At 38.6% G+C, this 14,784-nt stretch overlaps 1 protein-coding gene and 1 long non-coding RNA gene across 2 annotated transcripts; one reads left to right on the forward strand and one right to left on the reverse strand.

The window, feature by feature from the left end:
- Window positions 1–4,641: 4,641 nt before the first annotated feature.
- On the reverse strand, window positions 4,642–14,294 carry LOC101742051 (uncharacterized). The gene is made up of 5 exons (XM_012689441.4): window positions 14,206–14,294; window positions 10,177–10,450; window positions 8,556–8,702; window positions 7,574–7,672; window positions 4,642–5,902 (listed from the first exon to the last, which is right to left on the reverse strand). The coding sequence occupies exons 1-5, from the start codon at window positions 14,227–14,229 to the stop codon at window positions 5,748–5,750; spliced, it is 699 nt and encodes a 232-aa protein (XP_012544895.3). The 5' UTR covers window positions 14,230–14,294; the 3' UTR covers window positions 4,642–5,747.
- LOC134200201 (uncharacterized) lies at window positions 7,265–8,703 on the forward strand. The gene is made up of 2 exons (XR_009975013.1): window positions 7,265–7,425; window positions 8,573–8,703. It is a non-coding gene; the product is annotated as an uncharacterized LOC134200201 (long non-coding RNA).
- Window positions 14,295–14,784: the final 490 nt, after the last annotated feature.

Consider the following 14,784-nt stretch of genomic DNA (forward strand, 5'->3'; position numbering starts at 1 on the left):
CGATGTTTTTAAGTAGTAGAGTAGTTAGAGAGAGAGAGAGAGAGAGTATTCTTTATTGTACACCAAAAAACAAATAAACAGTGCGATACATTAAACACAAAAAGTACAATTGGCGGTCTTATCGCTAAGAGCGATCTCTTGCAGACAACCATCAGGTGGACAAGAATCATTTGGTAACGAACTACGTGCGGTGTACCAATCCAGTGAAATACATATGCATATATGTACACATACATACATATATCCGTAAATATACATACAATTAATACACAATATAATATAATATAATATAATAAGTAGTTATTTTTTGTTAAGATATTTTTTCCATATTGTAAGCTTTAAATGGCCCTTCTGTAAAGTTGCAAAAATGTCGCTTAGACCACGTAGCATTTCACCTCTCGATATATATTTGTAATTAGTAGTACTTATGTATCTGTGGTAAATGTGACAAAATAATGTCGAGTGTTTGAAAAACAAGCTGAACGCCACAAATTGCTGTTTATTAACTACGCTTATTGCATTTATTGACCACTGGCTGTAGAGGCGACTCTACACTCAAGCACCGGTCACCGTCCTCGTCGAACCCGTCGCTTGCGACGAAGGGCTCGACGAGCGAATTAACCCATAGACACAGCCCACTGAGTTTCTCGCCGGATCTTCTCAGTGGGTCGCGTTTCCGATCCGGTGGTAGATTCTGCGAAGCATTGCTCTTGCTAGGGTCAGTGTTAGCAACTCTCCGTTTGAGCCCCGCGAGCTCACCTACAAACGTTAGGGCGAAGCTGAAATAGCCTCTCAAGGCTATCAGCATAGGTAGGGAAAAAAAAACTCAAGGAAAAGTGTCAGTGTATTATCCCGTGGAAATGAATTGTTTTTTCGGGATTAATGTTAATGTCACTCTTGAACTAAAGCTGTCACTTTACAAAAACATGTCGATCCGTTGCTTCGTTTTAACGTGAAAGAGGAACAAACAAACAAACAAACACAATTTCACATAGAATAATGAAATAAAGTATAAGTAATTAAATAAAGTAATATATCACTAATATATCACTAAGACATCGTCAGACAGAACACAAAAACGATGAACTTCAATCAATCCTGTTGTGTATTTACTTCGACCAGCAATAGAAAGTGTATTTTAGTATGAATACCAATAGTCGCGGTTTTGGCACGTGGTGACCATAATAAAACAATTTCGAAACCGGGACTTTTTTATTGCTTAGATGGGTGGACGAGCTCACAGCCCACCTGGTGTTAAACGGCTACTTACGGTTACCTTGAGATATAAGTTCTAAGATCTTAATATAGTTACCCTACCCTTCAGACCGAAACGCATTACTGCTTCACGGCAAAAATAGGCAGGGCGGTGGTACCTACCCGCGCGGACTCACAAAAGCTCCTACCACCAGTTCACAAGAGGTCCTACCACCAGAGTCTAAACCGGATTTTAAAAAATTTGACAAGACACCCAGATAATCCTTATTTATTATTATTGTTATTGACGGGCATCTGAGTTCACTGTCCGCCTGGTTTTAAGCAGTTACCGGACCTCCAGCCGTTAACATCGTCATCCACCATGAAACAAAGATCGAAGCCATATTCAATTGTATATCTTTCGGAAACAAAACGGCCCTTCCTCCTAGTATGATCTCAGAACATATCCATCAGCTCTTGCAATCTCTATGCTCTGAACGCGTTGCGCCGACACAGAATTGCTTGTTACAACAATTAATTAAATTGATCGTCTCGTTACAATTAATCTCAGACGTAGACTTGTGAAGGAAAGTGACTTGGCAATAGACGATTACGTGGAAAATATTTCTGCCAGCCTATTTCTGCCGTAAAGCAGTCATGCGTTTCGATTTGAAGGGTGGGGTAACCGTTGTAACTATACTGAGACCTTAGAACTTATATCTCAAGGTGGGTGGCACATTTAGGTTGTAGATGTCTATGGGCTCCAGTAACCACTTAACACCAGGTGGGCTGTGAGCTCGTCCACCCATCTAAGCAATAAAAATAAATAAAACATAAATATATGAATAAATGCAAATTCTGAGTTTTTTTACGAGGTTTCTCCAGTGATGGGACTATCCTGCGAACCAATGATGAGATCATGATTATTTCAGAGTCCATTAAAGACCTATATAAGTATGTAAATCAATTATTTGGTTCCCATTTTGGTAGGACAAAAGGAAGATCTTCCACTGAGCGGGTGTGGTATAGTTCGGTAGACTGAGGGTCCAAATGTTGTTGTTCGGAACTTTAGGTATGCAGTCTTGGAAATGTCGTTAGAGAGCATCTGTCATATATATTATCCTGTGCTTTATGACAACTACCCGCTACAACACAGTAGAGGAAATACAAGCTTGGGGTCATATGTCTGCTTGTGACTTTTTCCAGGTGGTTAAAGTTATTACAAAGTAGAATGAAAACATTTCAGAGCTTCTTCTTCGAGTCGTAGTTATAATTAAAATAATTATCACGTTTTGAGTATGGAAAATTAATCAGTCTTTAGCAAAACGTTCAAGTAGAAGTTCAAGTTCAAGTTCAAGTTCAAGTTCAAGTGCAAGTGCAAGTGCAAGTTCAAGTTCAAGTACAAGTACAGGTACAAGTTCAAGTACGTGGACTGTAATGTGTCCTAAACTTCGGAATGAATGAAAGCACTAATTATGAAACCGTAAATAAAGCTTTACGTCTTTGTTTGGCTACGTACAAGTTTGTATACAAATTAAGTTTACTGATTAATCAATGAAAGAATTTTCCTTTTTCATTGTAATAGAATTTACCTAAATTGAATGTAATAAAAAATATGACATGTCTGTTACGTTTGTAGTTCTATGATGTGAAGTGAGTATATTGGTTATTGTCCTAGTTCTTAGACATCGTTCAGGTTTGTCTAACTAGATACATTGCTTTTTATCAGTGTCTAAGTGCATATCTAGTTTCAAAGGGTAATCCGGTGAGTGATATTTTTAATCATAGGATGTAAGGAGACTCTTCACTTTGACTGCAAGCCGTTTAGTTTATCGTAAATCGGCCTAGTGTAGTCTGTTTTTTTAAGGGATTTTATGACCTGGTGACTAAGACCTTTAAGTCGTGTCTTATTATAATTTATATTCTTATTTTTATGAAAAATGATAATATGGAGTGAAATTAAATGAAATGAAGATGATCAATTTGAGATATTAATCAACTGGGATCAAATATAATCTCAATAAAATGGTGATCATTTACTGTGATTTTTTCAGTGGACTTTTTGGAGGATCCCAAGAAGTTACGTCCAGCGGCTTTGTTTCATTTGCCCACATTTGTGCACTTTCACAGATATTAAGCAGTTAATAAACCCTCGTTATTACACATTTAAACCTGAAGAAACACTAAATAGACAAAATGAAACAGATCACACAATTTTAACCCTCGCGTTCCCGCCAAAAAGTTCAGTGTAATCTATACGCGAGAATTTGTCATAGTCTGTTTTAGGCATAAAATGTACACGCCCTCAAATACATTTTGTATGTATTTCGGATTATTTTATTTTGTATTTTTACAGTTTACGTGTCGCGGTCGTCGGTACTGAAATGTATCGATAACATAAAACTCGAGATTAAGTCGTAAAAGTAATTGTAATTGTAATCACTATTTGCGTTACTATTAATTTTGGCCAATGATGTCGTGGACCCAGCTAATATTATGTTTCACTATGTGTTCTTGATAATCACTATATAATACTAAGAGAATTCACTTGAATGATTTTAGAAACAAAATCTATGTAGATTATTAGTAAATATACATTAAAAAAATTATCTTCTTTAGCAAGAAGAACTAAAACTATTTTTATTTCTAGTTAAGATGTTGCATTATCATTGGTCCTTGTGTAAACAATAGGTTTGCTAATTCTCAAGTTAATTGGGCATCTTATCGTCAAAACAGCGCTTAAATATTCCGTTAAGGGATGTGAATTGAGATTGATTCAATAAATGAAAACAGTAGACAGAATATAGTTGGTCGGCTATGTTATCTACATGCGTCCAGTTTGTATCGAAGCGGTTTTAGATAAATAAATCGGCATCAACTGTTGAGACGCACAACTGCCTGTCAAGAGCCATTGACATTGACAAAACAAATTGGACTTCAATACATAAGCGACCAGTTTATTCGTTTTTCTTTATTTATGTCGACCCGAGAGATTGTTACCGCCAATTTATGTTATGTGCTTACGTTTTTTTTTCTTGAACAAACAAAAGAATTCGAATTTTCTCGATAATTCTCATTATTGTAAAGGGAATGCTGTTTCTTTACATGAACAACATAGATACTTACATAATAATTAAAAGAGCGGGAATCTGTGACATTTCCCAAAAATTCCGTTTCACGCAGCCAATTACTGAAGCACATAAAACTGTGCTTAGCAGCTATTTAAAAACTAGACAATACTATCTGCTAATTAAGAAAAAACTGACACTAATTCTTTACATACACATTTAACTAATTCTAATTATATTAACCAGGTAATAGGTATTATCAGCTACATCCTACGACGATACAAATATCCAAAAATTGCCAAATTTAGGGAGTCCAAACAAATAATTGACTGTTAGGATTAGGGAGATAGGATTAATTAAAACAAAATAAAACGAAAAATAAATGAAAATAAAATTGTAATAAATGAGAGAACAGTGTGACAGTCAAACCTAATTTAAACAGAGCGTGTCTTAAGCAAGTAATAAGTATAATACTCTATATGTTTAAATTACCATTATAATAACTACAATTAATATTGTCGTTCGCGCAGTATTTTATAATGTACATAACATGATAACAATTAGTATCCTTCTTATTTTTATAACCTACAAAACGTGAATAATGTTATATTACTAGTTAAATAAGATAACTAAAAGAAGCATGGAGTATTATAACTCCTGTGATAATTCATTTAAGATAGATGCATTTTAAGATAAAAGCAAGTACATTGTTTTAGAATTTAAGTAAGTGAAAACAAGAGTGGTCTTTTATTGAACACGGGCTCCATGCTGTAATGAATAATGTCAACGGATGACATGGTATTTGACACGTCTATTGACAAGCTGTCATGATACAGTTTTGACAACGTGGTTCGAACTGATTACTGAACGCGAGATCTCCAGAAATACTTATAGACTCTTTGGATCGCCCATTATCTATCTATGATATATAATTGTCAGGATATACATAGCAGCCATAAAAAAACGTATTGAATTCATTTAATTAACTGAATATGAAAAGTTTGAGAAGTACTGGTTGTTTTAAACCTTTGTCTAACATGAACAATTTCAAAGCTATTCGTTGGAGAATACTTATTACAAGAATTTAATTTTAATGGTTTAATTTTTATAAATGTGTAAAGGTGTATGGATGCTTTGAATAAAATGTACAACAAACAATAGTTAATCAATTAAAAAGCACAGGAATGAATCTTGTAAATAAAAATGGCAGATACTTTTAAATGTGCAGCTAAATTAAAAAAACAAATCATCCATCAAAAATCCGTATCAAAATTTTCCTCCATTGATTTCTGAGCAACTCTTGATCTTAATTCCCAGACGAGTCACCATTACAACAATTGTGTTAAAAGCAATTAATTTACGAATGCAGATAAATAAATTAATATTATGATTATTTAAAAGCAAACATATAAATATAAATTATCGAGTTAGTCATAGTCATGAATCTTGATGCCATTACGAAAAATTTCATAGTTTCATATTTATTTACTGGAATGGTGTTCGATCGCAGTTGCAAGCGGCCCCGCCATGCCCCTGGCGGCACTGGACGTTGCACCAGGCCTGCCAACCCTCAGAAGTGTTGAGGATCCGACCGGCGATGGCCACAGGGCTGCTCCGTTGGGAGGCACAGGCTGGGCAACCTGGTAACAATTAGTTTGGCTAAATATCGGTGTTGTTTGTTTATGTTTTAAGCGGGTTTTTTTTATTGCCAACTAGCTGACCCGGCAGACTTCGTAGTGCCTCAATCGACAAATAAAAGACCTAAGCTTTTGTATAAAACTAAACTTAAAACAAACAAAAGGAATCCGTCCGACGGGGGACACATCAAAGGGAAAACAAAATTGTTATTTTTATTTAATTCCGAACATTTTTATTCGTTTTAAACCTTCTCTGGACTTCCATAAATAATTCAAGACCAAAATTAGCCAAATCGGTCCAGCCGTTCTCGAGTTTTAGCGAGACTAACGAACAGCAATTCATTTTTAATATAGTATATAGATGGAGGATCATGAGCTTAGGATTTCGCGTTTTTACATTTTGCAAAATCCGTCTTCAGATTTCATTAGTAGATGTGCACTTCATGTCGTGGTAACAAGGACACGTGCGTTTCATTATTTACCGATACATATCGTCACAAAATCGTCGCGGCCTAAAAGATAAGACGCCCGAAGTATTCGTATCGAGCGATGCAACTGTTTCCGAGTTCGAATCTCGCAGAGAGGTAACAAGTTTTCTAAAGAATTCCGTATTTCAGACTTAGCCACGAATTATTTCCACGATGAGAGAATAAAATGTCGTATAATAAAATTCAAACCTACAAAAAATATTTTTTTGTGTAATTTCTATACAATTGAATCATAGACCTTAAGTGGGTGGGTGACGGCATCCATGTTGACGTCTACGGGATCCGGTAATGACTTAACACCAAAAGGACCGTACTTTCGATATTCCCGCCTACGGCATAAATAAAGAATCAAAATGCACGGGCTTAATAGGGTTTCTTATATGAGTATTTATATTGGGTAATCTTTTTACCAGACGTGCGTAATGAGCGAAGATCGCGCAATAAAAACTAGACCAGGGAAATTTGTGAATTGGCTTTAGGTGGTGGTACGGAGTTCGCACCAACGTCCGAACATATAAGCGTATGTAAAAAGAACTGAAGTATAATGCCGCCTGAATCCATTATAAGCTTTAGAACTTTAGGCCTACAGAGGGTATTTGGTTTTCCCTGCCCTTTACACCGTATGAAGTATGTTTCGAGGACTCATTCGAGATGATCCCTGCATCTCTTTTTTACCATCACCCCGAACACCTGAGCAGAGTTCATCCACAACGCGTTCTTGGAGATTTTTGGCGTTTTGAATTGAACTACTGTCGTGGAGTGCAACCTCTTTGACAGGACATAAAACCTATAATGACAAGACATAGACAGACTAAGACAGACATTTGAAAATAATTCGAAAATAAATGGAACGAGGGCGTACGTGACCAGCAGCGACGCAGTACATTTTTTGACTTCTGAAAAGACAGACATACAAAGAGACGAAAAAGAACGAATAATAATTGACCGTTCTTAAATAAGATATTCAAGTGACCTTCGACCGTTCAACTACCCTCCATGTTGTTTCCCGAGCGCTGTGACCCGTTTTCTTCACATAAGGTTTGAGAAGAGTCTTCAAAAGTAGTTGCTGGTTTAGCGACAGTGCCTACTTTCCATCAGGCTGACCGTATGCTCGTCTGCTTATAACTGGGTTTTAAAAAACAAGCTATGAGATCTTATCTAGTTATTATCACGTGGAGTCACTCACCTCCCAGCGTGTATCCATCAGTACAGAATGCGGTGCAGACGGCGCTCCAGTTCACGGCCTGATCTTCCTCAGGGTGCACGCAGTTACATAATGGATATCCTGGGCATAAAAACTAGCTCTTTAAATCGTGCGTGCTTTTAACCTTAAATGCGTTTCGGTTTGAAGGGTGGGGCAGCCGTTGTGACTGTGCTAAGACCTTAGAACTTACGTCTCGGGGTGGGTAGCGCATTTACGTTGTAGATGTCTATGGGCTCCAGTAACCACTTAAAACCAGGTGGGCTCGTCCACCTATGTAAGCGGATAACACGTTTGATATACTAAAGACAACAGTTCGAGCATGTGGGTGTTCAAATTCCAATAATCAATTTTCTAATGAAATACTCACACCTACCTGGCCTGAAGTCCTCATGAAGTTTGTTTAATTACTGTTGGTAGGACCTTCCTATATTTTCTGCAGTGAAGCTAAAGTGCATTTCTGTTTGAAGGTTTGAAGGACAGTTGTTCAAATTACTACCTTATGTCCTAAAGGTAACAACACCCGAACACAATAAAGACCTAGCAGTAGCTGCATTACTGGTGTCCACGCCTGATGATAGCCACTCACCACTTACTGCTAAGGTTGATCGTTAGCTCATCTGCAGCAGGAGATGGTGATATCACATTTTCTGGGTCTGCGGAGGGACTTCGGTTCCCTCTGTATTTTGTACCGTATGTTCCATGGAGAGTGCTCTGGGGAATTGTTTGAGATGATCCCCTCATCTCCTTTTTATCATCGCACCTCCCGCCATCGGGCAGACATGACATTCTTTAAAAGAGGCTTGTGGAGAGTATTAAGCGGTAGGCAGTGGCTTGGCTCAGCCCTGGCATTGCTTAAGTCCATGGGCGACAGTAACCACTCACCATCAGGTGGGCCGTATGCTCGTCTGCCTACAAGGGCAATAAAAAAAAGATCAGTTCAAACAACTTGTTATAGTTATCTTACCTAAGCTGTTGCCGCAGAGCGCAGGACACACAGAGAATCGAGGCTCTCCGTATATTGCATCAGTGCTGTTGGTTTCCTCCAGGGCAGACTGTAGACCGACGGGGATCATCTGGGTGCAAGTCCCGCCACAAACCGCCCCGCCAAGACCTGGATAGAGCACAGCAATCACATAAACGCGATAGTCCAGCTGGAAAATAATTTTTCAAGTTCCTCACCTTTGTTAGAGTTAACATTTTCTTTTACATTTTGACATTCAACAAGTGTGTTTTTGATGACATCCAAGTTGAAATAAATGATTTTGAATTTGAATTTAAATTTGAATTTGAATTTGTAGATTACTTTCTAAATTTGTTTGACACTTATGAACCATCTAAAAATTTTATTTTTATTTTTATTGCATAGATGGGTGGTCGAGCTCACAGTCCACCTGGCGTTAAGTGATTACTGGAGCCCATAGACATCTACAACGTAAATGCACCACCCACCTTGAGATATCAGTTCTAAGGTCTCAAGTATAGTTACAACGGCCGCCCCATCCTTCAAACCGAAACGTATTACTACTTCACGGCAGAAATAGGCAGGTTTTAAAGCATTACCCTTAGAATGGTTCAAAACCCGGAGTGTACTGAAGTACCTCAGTAGTTTCCTATAGAGGTATCAAACGATCATGAGATCGGGGTTGCCCACAAGTTTCTCTTCACTGTGGAGTCCAATGGCTCGTTTAAAGGTATAAGATAAGGGGCTTAGGTAGCGGGCGCACTATCTCACCTATTTATCGGGTTAATAAACCTCTCGTTCTGAGCTTGAGGGCGAGTCAGACGTTCTATGATACAAGAACTCCTCATACTTCATCTCAAGCGCTTCCCGAGTTAAGACTTATCTAAAAGCTTCACAGAATAAAAAGCGAATATTGCAAATTTGTTCATGAGATAAAATACAAATTAAACATGAGTCCAGCGTCAAGAGAAGAATTTGAGGATACTATAAAGCTGAAGAGTTTGTTTGTTTGAACGCGCTAATCTCGGGAACTACTGGCCCAATTTGAAAATTCTTTGTGTTACATAGCCCATTTATTGAGGAAGGCTATTATTATAGGCTATATAACATCACGCTAAGACCAATACAAACGGAGCACCAATAAAGAATGTTTCAAAATCGGGTATTTTTTCCCTTTTGAGAGCTTCCGCTGCGTGCGCTGCAGAAACGGTTAAAGTTTCGCTAAAATAATGTATGACAGAATTATTCCCCTTTAAAAGACCTAAAAAAAAGTCCGGGACATCATATGTCTATATGTTAAGGTTGGCTCACTATAACTTTTTTTATATCTAACCAAATTTGTTCTAAAATAAAGCATTATTTGTGAACTATTCCACGCGGACCAAGTCGCGGGCAAAAGCTAGTTTTTAAATAAACCAATGATTGTCATAAATAATAATCCTAAAGATCGAATAATGATGTTTTAAACAAAGCGTTTTAACAAGATATGAATACTTACCAAAGAAAAGTACAAACAACACGGACACTACATTTTCCTCAGAACAGTTCCGTTTTATGTTCATACAAGCTGAAACTTAAACAGAAATAAAAACGTTTATCGCGTTGATTTGAATAATTTTGTAACCTGAATGGCATAGGTCCGCACACAGCTCGGTCCGGGCCGGGACTGGGGGCTCGACGGGCGCGTTGCCCCTCCTGAACTGAGCCAGATATATCCTATCCAGTTCCCCGTCGTCGTATTTCAATTGCAAAACAACAGCCGGCGTGTCTAGCTGTCTCCCTCTCAAGTTTTCCGGGATTTCCATTGGGCGGTCGTCGGGGGGTGGCGAGGGCGGCGCGAGGCACCACCCCTCAGTCACAACCCCGAACGCGAGCAGAAGTATTCTAATTCTCATCATCTGAAAACAAGGGAAACAAAACAAAAATAGCAAAGACATTTCTTTGCTGCACTTTTTAATTATTGCTCAAGTCTTCATTTCTTGTTAACGAATGAAAAGACTGCTTCAATCTAAAGCGGAAACTAACAATAAGATAATATCCGAGTACAATAGAAGACTTAATGTCTCAAACGATCTCTTGTTGAACTGATCAATAAATGGGAGGGAGTTTGTTCATTGTTTGAATACAATCAATGAGAAAACATGCCCGCACAGGTAGGTGTCACAATCCTGCCCATGTCTGCCACGAAGCAACCAAGCGTTCCATTTTGAACGGTAGCACAATAGGTAGGCAATATTCAGCTATCTACGCAATAAAAAATACCGCTAATTTTGCAGAGAATTTACAATGAATTTATATAATAGAAAACAATTCATTATTATTTTGTGCCATTTCATTCGATAGGTACTAGCTGACCCGGCAGACTTCGTAGTGCCTCAATCGATAAATAAAAGACACATCAAGGGGACACATCAAAGGAAAAACAAAATTGTTTGTTTTTATATAATTCCGAGCTTTTTTATATTTTCTCACCTTTTAAACCTTCTCTGGACTTCCACGAATAATTCAAGACCAAAATTAGCCAAATCGGTCCAGCCGTTCTCGAGTTTTAGCGAGACTAACGAACAGCAATTCATTTATATATATATAGATATAGAATATAGATTATTGAAAAGGAAATCTTGAAGGCGAGTTACAAATGAATTACAATATCTATTACGAGAAAGATTGCTAAGAAAAATCTTAGAAAGCATCGTGATACCGTACCAAGTAGACATTGGCGCGTGGCCATTTTAATTTTCGTCTAGCAAACGATAAGACGCGTTCAATTAGATTGTTTAAAAGATTGGTTTCAATATATGAAAGAAATCTGTAGAGTAAATGCATTTATGATGCTTATTTGCTGGTGGGATGTTTTTCTAGCCCGCTCGGAAGAGTTTTACTGGTGGTAGGACCACTTGTAAGTCCGCACGGGTAGGTACCACCACCCGCCTATTTCTACCGTGAAGCAGTAATGCGTTTGGGCTTGAAGAGTGGGGCAGCCGTTGTAACTATACTGAGACCTTAGAACTTAGATCTCAAGGTGGGTGGCGCATTTACGTTGTAGATGTCTATGGGCTCCGGTAACCACTTAACACCAGGTGGGCTGTGAGTTCGTCCACCCACTTATGCAATAAATAAAAAACATTGGCTCGCGGTCAGTTTCATTCGCCTAAAAAACGATAATCCGCATTCAACTAGATTACTGAATAAAAAATATTGGTTCCAATGATTGAAAGAAATCTCCAGAGTAAATGCATTTATGATCCTTATTCGCTGGTGGATACAGACATGTAGATATTGCGTTTTTTAAGCGGGAAATGCGTCGCAGTTCATCTGAGGCTTGTGCTTAAAATAGGCGTAGGCATTTTTGTAGCTGTGTCCGTAGTTATACCCTTTTACGAAGAAAAATGTCTTTGAATTAAAAAAAAATGTTTTCCATCAGGCCGTCTAAAAGCCATGAACATTAGTGAGCATAAAGTGACACTAACAAAAACTACGAGCAACTATTCTTTACGCAATAATATTTAGTGTACATTATCACAGAGTCGGGGGAATATAAAACAGAATACTTCTGATAGCCAACGCCCAAGACGCCGACAGAGAAGCCTTAGCCGCGCATCTCCAGAATATTCTATCGACAGTGGGCAGGTGCGAGAGAGGGAGAGGTAAATATCAGTATTGATCGGGCAAATACATAAGGACTAACAACACTTCGCTTATGTAATGGCTTCACGACGCTATCACGTGATAACTAAGAAAGGATTCTTAATAGTTTTTTTTATATAAGCACGCTTCTATTAAGAAACTGTTTATATATGTCTTTCTATTAGGTTTTTTTTGTTGCCGTATAGGCAGACGAGCATACGACCCACCTGATGGTGAGCGGTTACCGTCGCCGATGGACGTCAGCAATGACAGGGGCAGAGCCAAGCCGCTGTTTTCCGCTTAATACTCTCCACAAGTCTCGTTTGAAGAAGGACATGTCATAGCGCTCGGGAAAACACCGTGGAGGGGAGCTCATTCCATAGCCGGATGGTACGTGGCAAAAAAGACCTCTGGAAACGCACTGTGGATGACCGCAGTGGCTCCAGGTAGTATGGATGGACTCTACTCCGGTGGCGGGCGGTGCGATGGTAAAAACGAGACGATCTCGAACAGTTCCTCAGAGCACTCCCCATGGAACATATGGTACAGAATACAGAGGGAACCGAAGTCCTTCTGCAGACCCAAAGGTTTCAAACGAGCCGTAAGAATGGGAACCTGCGCCGAAATAACAACAGCCAGATGTCGTATTTGTCAAACCTATGTCTGCTATGTGCTAAATACTAAGTACTTTGAGCTTTTTTTTTTTTTATTGCTTAGATGTGTCACAGCCCACCTGGTGTTAAGTGGTTACTGGAGCCCATAGACATCTACAACGTAGACGCGCCACCCACCTTGAGATACAAGTTCTAAAGTCTCAGTATAGTTACAACGGTTGCCCCTCCCTTCAAACCGAAACGCATTACTGCTTCACGGCAGAAATAGGCAGGGCGGTGGTACCTACCCGTGCGGACTCACAAGAGGTCCTACCACCAGTAAGCTTACAAACGTTCTGATGTAAAGCTTTTTATTACGAAGCATTTTTTGGAAATTAATTCTAATTCAAGCGATTTGTGTTAACTATATACGTTATTATCTTTGGTTTCAAGTGTGGTCAGTAGATTAGCTAGCTACAATAGTCAAATGTTTTTAAAAAGTGCACACAGCCGAGATCGGTTTGACAACCACGATTTGTACCATACGCTGTGAATATTGCTAAAAATTTTAACACACACTCATTTGTTTAAATTGAAATTAATACCAGGAATGCCTTGTATGAAGAGCCAAGAGCTACACCAGACTCTAGTTCCAATCAGATATAAAAACCACAAACACATACTTGACTGACAAAAAAACATTACAATGTCTTATTTCCTACTGTAATAAGTTTTAAATTTTATTTCAAATTAATATTACCCACATTATACATTTTGTTTTCTTCGAATATATAATAATTCTCGGCATTTTTTTTTTAATTGGCCTTGTAGGCACACGGCCCACCTGATGCTGAGTGGTTACCGTCGCCCACGGACTTCAGCTATGCCAGGGGCAGAGCCAAGCCGCTGCCTACCGTTAAAGCAAGAAGGATGTTGAAGGAATTTGTGCTTTTTTAAATTATAATTTCATATCGTTATCTATTCGACCAAGTCTTTTTTATACAATTGACAAACTATAGTCAAAGAGTTGGAGACCCTGAGAAAAGCCTTATTAACTTTTAACTAACAATCACGCCACGTTAACTGGTCCCGTGATAAGTTCGTAAAGAACTTGTGTTACAGGTACCAGATATCGGAAATAAATGTAAGATTTTGATTATAAACATACATATATTTAATATACATCTATAACCCTGGAAAAGACATTTTATACTTATCATACAAATATCTTTCCTTGGCGGGATTCGAACCCGCGACCCTCTAGTGTAGTGACCATGTCACTTACCACTACACCAGACGGACGTTAACTGCACACAGAAAGGCTTAATTGTTTTATAAATAGCGAAATTCTACCTTAATAGTTTTGAAATTGGTTCAATGTGATGAGCAATTGTACTAACCAAACACATTCAGTAAGATCTATAATAACTTACCTCCCATGGCTTATTACTTGACATCTTTCGATCGCGAATCGTCACTGAGTGATTCAGGCTGTAAACAGCTATTGGTTACATGGGTACACTTGCACAGAGTACTAGAAGTCAGAGATAGCAGATATTTTAGTTTATTTTGTCATAGCAGATGTTACCATCCCCTTACCTTGACTATGTTACTCAAGGGAGCGCGTAGCACAGGTTGTTCTTAAAAATTTTTTTATTGCCTTTGTAGGCAGACGAGCATACGGCCCACCTGATGGTGAGTGGTTACCGTCGCCCATGGACTTCAGCAATGCCAGGGGCAGAGCCAAGCCGCTGCCTACCGTTTAATACTCTCCACAAGCCTCGTTTGAAGAAGGACATGTCATAGCGCTCGGGAAACACCGTGGAGGGGAGCTCATTCCAAAGCCGGATGGTACGTGGTAGATATGTGTCGTTCGCGAACGAACGAGTCAAACGACCCGGGTCTCAAATTCCGCGCGAACGATAGGGTCACTTCAAAAAATATGAGTCGTTCACTAAATCGACTCGTTTAACACAAAACCTACGAATCAGAAGAAAAGAACCATACGAGTA

This window comes from Bombyx mori, chromosome 2 (assembly GCF_030269925.1).
Source record: "Bombyx mori chromosome 2, ASM3026992v2".
Lineage (NCBI taxonomy): Eukaryota > Metazoa > Arthropoda > Insecta > Lepidoptera > Bombycidae > Bombyx > Bombyx mori.